At 32.7% G+C, this 7378-nt stretch overlaps 1 protein-coding gene across 2 annotated transcripts in view; it reads left to right on the top strand.

Moving 5' to 3' along the window:
- The window catches only part of LOC129219688 (obg-like ATPase 1), a 107194-nt gene extending 102739 nt beyond the window's left edge, over window positions 1–4455 (top strand). For both annotated transcript variants that reach the window (XM_054853966.1, XM_054853967.1), the window contains exon 12: window positions 4314–4455. In XM_054853966.1, the coding sequence (XP_054709941.1) occupies window positions 4314–4421 (108 nt within the window). In that variant the 3' untranslated portion in view covers window positions 4422–4455. The remainder of the gene's footprint in view (window positions 1–4313) is intronic.
- Window positions 4456–7378: the final 2923 nt, after the last annotated feature.

Here is a 7378-nt window from a genome sequence, read left to right on the forward strand (position 1 = left end):
TTTTTTCTCTAGGGCCTCCGATTGAGATATCAGAGGTCGTAGGCCTCTAGGAGGTCGTAGGTAGTAGGTTGTAACACTTTTTCGGGGCCCTCTTGTAGCCAAATATTACAATTTTTGCTGTTTACTAAAACAGTTTTCGCCATTTGGGGACCCCCAAATAGCAGGGTCTCTAGGCCACGGCCTATTCAGTAAACAGGCCCTGACTTTAGGCAAGGGAATAGACCCCAAGTCCATACCTCCCAATTAAAAAAAAAGGAAATGCAACAGCTAATTGAAACTTTTTTTTTCATGGGGGGAGGGGGAACAATTGCTAATTTTTTACCTACTAAGTTTTTTTACATATTTTTTTTTCCAAAACAAATAAAAAATAGGGACTTAGCCAAGAAAGTGAGAAAGAAGGGATCCTAAAACTAAACAGTTTCCTATTGCTTCACCAAAGATAGCCTATTGTGTTTTTAAACCTCAATTTCGGAAACATTCTGGGAGATAACCCGAAAAACCTTCTTCTCCCTAATATGTCCAAAAATTGCTTAAAACTGGTCTGTCCAGGATTTTTCACATGGTCCGTTTTTTGTGAAAAATCAAGTAATTTTGCATTTTTTTTTTGTAAAAAGGAAATTTTAGAATTTTGAGCTGGCGCAAACTGCATATTGATACTTAAAGTTGAGTGTTTTCCTTCTTTTCAGTTGAGAAGTTCATTCTTGAGTGTTTTTCCAGTATTCAGGTGGGGGGGGGAGGCGGCATCGTTCTCTGGGAGATGGGTACCCTTCAAGTATCAATATTTATTTACCATTCTACATTATGTTAAATTATACTAGAAATGTTATATGTAAAGTATTTAAAATTATTGTAACAAAGAAATTCAGGCAGGAAATCAGCATTTAACTTTTTGAACCAAGACACTGTTAAAGAACACAGAATTTCGTTGGAAACTTATAAACTCCGTGATTTTTACAAAAATAAAAAAATATTTTATTTGTTTAAATCTTAAAAAAGCATACTAGACATCAAAAATTTGAAAAATCGGAAAATGAAAAAAATAAATAAATAAAAATTTTAAGTCAGACTAAGAATATGGAAAAAAAAATGCCTGAATCTGAGAAACTTGAAATGTCTGCATATTCATTACTAGAGCATTAGAATTCTCAGATTTTTGCTATCTTAAGTGTCTCTAAACAAAAACTAGAGATCAATTTTCTGTCCTAAAACAGGGTTCCCACTCCTTTACAAAAACAAAAAGTAAGGACTTTTAAGGCTTTTTTTAAAATAAATTAGGGACCTCAAAATATCAACTACTCATCAACTTATTTATTATTAAATCCATATATATGTATCATACAAATATGCATTAGTTTTTAAGCATTTTTCCTCAGAAAAATAACACTTTTAACATTGCAAAGTCAGACTAAAAATAGTGGATGTAAGAAAAAAAAAGGCTCAATTCTTAATTTTTTCCAAAAAACATTCTTAAATGGATGTCCACGAGAAGGAGAACTAATTTAATAGTACTTATTTTAATAGTTTAGTTTTTAGCATGATTAAATATTTACACAGAAATTAATAAATCACTACCTCGACTCATTTATTCAAGGGCTAAAATTCAGGACAGGATGACACATACAGAGCTTTCTCAAATCCCTTCCTCGAAAATAGTCCGGACAGGAAATTCCTGCCCAGAGAAGTTTCATTATCTTATATTAAAAATAATTGCTTGTTAACAATTAGTATAATTTTTGAGATAAGCACAGCACTCCAAGCACAAACTTTTACAATATTGGCATACTGAAGAAATTGAATTTTAGCCCTTGATATACACAAGGTGACCACAGGAGGAACAAAATCATGTTCCCTGATTTCTCCCCGTCCAACTAAATTGGTCCAATTTCTCGTATAGCCAATTTTTCATTTTCATAAGATCATATTTCTACTCCTCCTTGTTATTTGAATGCATCTAGCCAATAATACTATTTCAGGGACTAATTTTTTCTATGCAAAATGAGCAAAAATAACACAAAATGTATTGAGACTGCTAATTTGTTCGGAAACATTTAATAAAAATGTAAAAACTTCATTAACAAAACGAATGTTTTTTCCATTTAAAATTTGTTTACTACTCTCCCTATATATCCAAAGAGATCCTACTAGTTTTTTAAACTTCAGTTTTTAAAAGCTTTTGAAGAACATCCCCTACAGTTCCCCTTCCTTGAACTTCACAAAAGATAGCTTTAAGTTGGGCTTTCAAGATTTCCATTTCAAAAAAATTACAGAATAGCGCCTGAATCCCCTTAGCCTTAAATCATCTAAAGATGGCTTAAAATAGTGTTTTTAAAACTTCAGCTACAAACAATTTTTGAGGGAGATCCCTCCAAACTTCACAAAAAATTGTCTAAATTTGCGTTTTTACCACTCCAGTTTCAAAAACTTTCAAAGGAGAACCTTACTTTTATCTCACCAAACACAGCCTAAAAGTTTTAAGACTTCAATACTAAAACTATTTTTGGCAGAGTGGCTTCTAATTCTCCCCCTATAAGTCACTTAAAAATTTCCTGAAGTAGTGTTCTTTACATATAGGTCAGCTTTGGAAATTTTTCGTGGAGAATCTCACCAACCCCTAACTTAACAACAAAAGACAGCAGCTTAAAATTGGGCGGATAAATCATCAATTCTGAAACATTTCCAGAGACTGGAAGAGAATCACCAAACACCTACCCCTACATTTATCAAAGGCCTAAATTTGCGTTTTTAAGACTGCAGTTTCAGAATTTCTTTCAAGTCCTCCCATACTTACATCACCAAAGACAACCTAAAAGTTTTAAGATTTCAAGTTTTTTGGACGAGAGCCCAAAACTTTCCTCACCCTTGAATCACTAAAGATAGCTTGGTGCCGAGTTCTAAATATACTAGCTTCAAAATTTTTTTGAAAGAGAGCCCCCTAAACCCTTGTGATAAATTCACCAGAAGATGGCTTAAATTTGCGTTTTTTAACGGTTCAGTTTCAGATTTTTTTCTGAAGAGAGCACCCGCTCTATTTTTACTCTACCAAAGACCATCCAATTCATTCAAAATTTGTCGGAGGAGGGGCAAGCCCCGAAACCCTCCTCTATACTCATGAAAGATGAGTTTTTAAGGCTCCTGATTTTCATTTTTTTTTTACAAAGAACGCCTCTGCCCTTTACCTTGGTATTACTCAAGACAAAAGACAGCTTAAAAGTTTTAAGACTTCAGTTGCAAAAGTTTTTCAGGAGAGAGCCTCAGAATCCCCTCTCCCTAATTCACCCAAAGATAGCCTAAAAAACATAGCTTTTAATACTTCAGCATTTTCAAGACTCCAGTTTTGTAATTTTTTCAAAAAAAAAAAAACTCTCTCCAATATTTTTACGTCACTAAAGACAGCCTAAAGTTTTTTTCGACTTCAGTATCTTTCAAAACATTCCAAGGGTTCAAACATTCCTAAGGACTCTTAATTCTCCAAACTTCAAAAATTGCCTGTAATTACATTTACACAACCTCGTTCTCGAACAATTACAGACATTTTTGAATTTTTTCTTTAGAAAGTGCCCCTGTTTAGAAAGTTGCCAGCAGTAGTGAAAAATAAGGACTTTCAAATGGTTTTAAGAACCTTGAGCAAAAACTAAGTACTTTTACGGGCCCTTATTTTTGAAAATGAAAAGTAAGAAGTTTCTAAGGACTTTTAAGGACCGTGGAAACCCTGTAAAATAGTAAGAAACCCCAAGGTTAAAAACTGGTGAACAGTATTAATTTTTACAGATGGCATTCGCTTAAATCAATCTGGATGCAACTGGATTGACATTTTCGAGTGGGCGTGGCAAGAAGACAAATTTACAGGTCATCATATACTGAAAACAAAAGATAAGAGGTTGAAAATAATGATCAGTGCAAAATTTTTCTAGTCAAAAGAACAGAATCACATAAAAAATTAATACGATCGAATTTTTCAAAAGTGGATGCAATCGGATCTTGAAATGCGCAAAAAATCGGGACAAAGCCAAAAAATCGTAAAAACAAGTTCCAAATGCATAAACTTGATGATATTCATCCAAAACTGCTAAACATGCTAAAGGAAGTGCAACATTAAATGCAAAATTGCAGTTATGGCGCAGAAGTCCATTTGGCGGTCTTTTGAAGCAGTTTGGCGCAGGATCGGCGATTGGCGCAGTTTGGCACAATTGCCGCAGCTGGCACATCCCTGTTCTTCACGAATATGCACTAAGTTAGAACTTAAGCATTATTTCATAAATTGCAAGTAGTTTATATTATCAGATTTCTACTTTTTTCTTATCTTTCTTCTATAGGCTGCTGGAAAATATAGGCAACAAGGAAGGAATTACACTGTTGAAGATGGTGATATAATATTTTTTAAATTTAATGCAGGAGCAGGTTTGCAAGCTAAAAAGAAATAATGTATGTCTGTTATTTGCATTTAATAAATGCCCTTATTTATTCATTGTTTCATTATTTTAAAATGGTTACTTTTTGGACAACATTAATCCTTCTGAGCCAATCTTTTGTACTATACTATTTGTTGTTTTCTCCCAGTCTTCCAAAAATATCTACAAATTTTGGCTGTTAGGATAGTTCGAATTTGATGCCGCACAAAGGTGGACGGACTGAAAAAAAAAGCATGTGCAATGTGCAGAGCCTTTTACGTTGAAGAAAACTAAATGTGTGTTGCACAAATGACACTGATGAAATATCAGTTTAAATAGGTTAATTTTTTCAGCTCTAACCGTAGTATTTAATTTCCTTTGAAAATCAATTAATTCTAAGAGTGCTTAGAGTATAATTTTAAAGTATTATTCAAAACATAATTGTCCAAATAAATTGTACATTTTTTGTTTGTAAAAATGTTTTCAGTGAAAAAAAAATCTCAAATTAGTCAACTCATACATTTCATTAAAGTGCATGAAATTGTCTTTAAAATGAGTCATATAACTCTGTTACTCTCATAGAATTAGAATTTGAACATTTTAAAGCATTGGCAGCAAGTTTTTTTTTTTTTAAGGTGTTAACTTTCTAAAACTCATGTTTTTAAATTATATGTAAATTCAAGCTAACAAACAGTAAGGATTCTAAAAGTTTCATGAAAGTACGAGATGGTTAGGTCGAGTGCTTGTTGACACGGGATGACCCATCTGTGCACGATTGTGAAAAATAGGCAACTTACCGCCTAACAAAACTCAAGGTGTCCCCATTGTACCTTTATTTTAAAAAATACATTACTCTATTTTAGTGTGTGCTTTAAGCAGTGGCATGTAGTGAAGTGGGAAGGAGGTGAACAGGTAAATACCCTCCCCCCCTCCCCCGGAAGAAATAAAAGAGTAGAACTTTGTTTTATGTAGGGGGTTACGTTCCACGAAAATGCTGCATAAATTAAGCCTTAAGTTCCATAGATGAAAAAAACAAAATTCTCTCTAGTGATTGATAAATATATAATAAGTTTAATGTGTTTATAATAATAAATGTTTATTTCATGAATGATAGTATTTTGGCAGCCAATTATTTATATATCTCTGTAGTTCTTAGTATGGTATTAATGCATCCATGACCAAAATACAGAACTCATTAAAGCATTGTTAGCCCACTGCTGGTAATTTTTAAAAAGCATACTAATAAGAAAATAACTTTTATGACTTTATTAAGCAAATATAATTTATAGAAACAGTTTTGTTCATTAAACATCCCAATACAATAATTGACAATGTTTACATATGACATATGACTTATTTACATAATGAATATATATATATATATAAATCTATTCTGTACAATCTGCAAAGTAACAAGTATTAAATCTACTAAGATTCAATAAGATATGATCATTATGGTATTTTAATTTTGAAAATTTTTCTACTAGAAAATATAACAGAATTTTACATTATATTACATCATTTGTTTCAAATAATATTTTATCTTATCAACATGTATATTTATAGTAAAGAAAGACCAGCTCTGAAAAATAAAAGCATCTATCAATTTTCATTTTATAAAAACTAAGTATTTTTTAACATAAATATACATAAATCAAAAATGACAATCATGCAATGTAGTAAGACATCCATTGAAATGACATGTAGGATACTGGATTTTGTAGAAATGCTTATAGGTTATCTGATTTATTTATTTTGGAACCCCTTTTTACTGTTAATAAGATTAATGAAAGCTAAATTTATCATTTAGCTGTCATTTGAAAAGTCATTCTTCTAAAAATGGGACAAAATAAAGAGCGTCTGAATACAGCACTGATTTATTAGGGTCTGTCAAATAACGAGATAGAGGCTATAAAAGATTTTATTCAACATTCTTCAAAAATACTGGCCAAAATAGTTTAAACACTTATCTGAAATTAGTCACATAATTATGTGCTCATAAAAATCTTTTGGCTGCTGCTGGCACCAATTATGCACGCATTCCTTTACTTCATCCTCCCAATGAAATCATTGTTCCCTAAGTGCCTTCTTGAGTTCCCAAAAGATGTGGGTTCACACGGGGATAGATCTGAACTACAACGGGGGTGGTTCACATTGGCTGTCTGTGGTGTGCAACAGAATGACAGCACGTGAAAGTTCACTGGGACAATGCAAATGCACTGTCAATGCAAATAAAGAACTTTTACGGAAATTTAAGTGGGAAATCTTGAACCTCCCCCATTATAGTTCAGATCTATCCCCATGTGATCTCACACCTTTGTAGAACGCTAGAACGCACTTTGAGGACAACGATTTCATGTGGACAATGAAGTAAAGGAGTGCATGCGTAATTGGTGCCAACAGCAGCCAAAGGACTTTTATGAGCATGGAATTATAGGACTAATTTCCAAGTGGGAAAAGTGTTTAAACAATTTCGGTGAGAATTTTTGAAGAATGTCGAATAAAATCGGTTTTATAGCCTCTGTTTTGCTATTTTCTTGACTGACCTTCATAGACTCAGTATCAACTGATCCCCCCCCCCCCCACCTCTTAGATGATACCCTGATGAAAACAGCATAAAACAAAATGTCCATTCACAGTTCGGAAAGCTCTATTGTTTTAGCTTCTTTAATTTGATTAATTATAGCATGATTCTTATTATAAAAGGGACATGCAAACAAGTTGTAAATATTTTGAAACAAATAGTTCAATGATGCGAGTTTCAACAATTAAAAGCAAGTAGAAAATGTTACACTTTGTGCTGAAAACATTATTATTATACAGTCTTAAAGCACAAATGTGCAAAAAGAATTTTAGGCAGCTATTGGGAACACATTTATTGCGAGCTCTTCCAGCTATAAATAATCCAAGTTGATTTCATTTGGATTACTCTTATTTCAAGCTCACAACTTCTTACATTGAAAAAGCAATTCTTAAACTCCAAATGGGCA

This window comes from Uloborus diversus, chromosome 4 (genome assembly GCF_026930045.1).
Source record: "Uloborus diversus isolate 005 chromosome 4, Udiv.v.3.1, whole genome shotgun sequence".
NCBI lineage: Eukaryota > Metazoa > Arthropoda > Arachnida > Araneae > Uloboridae > Uloborus > Uloborus diversus.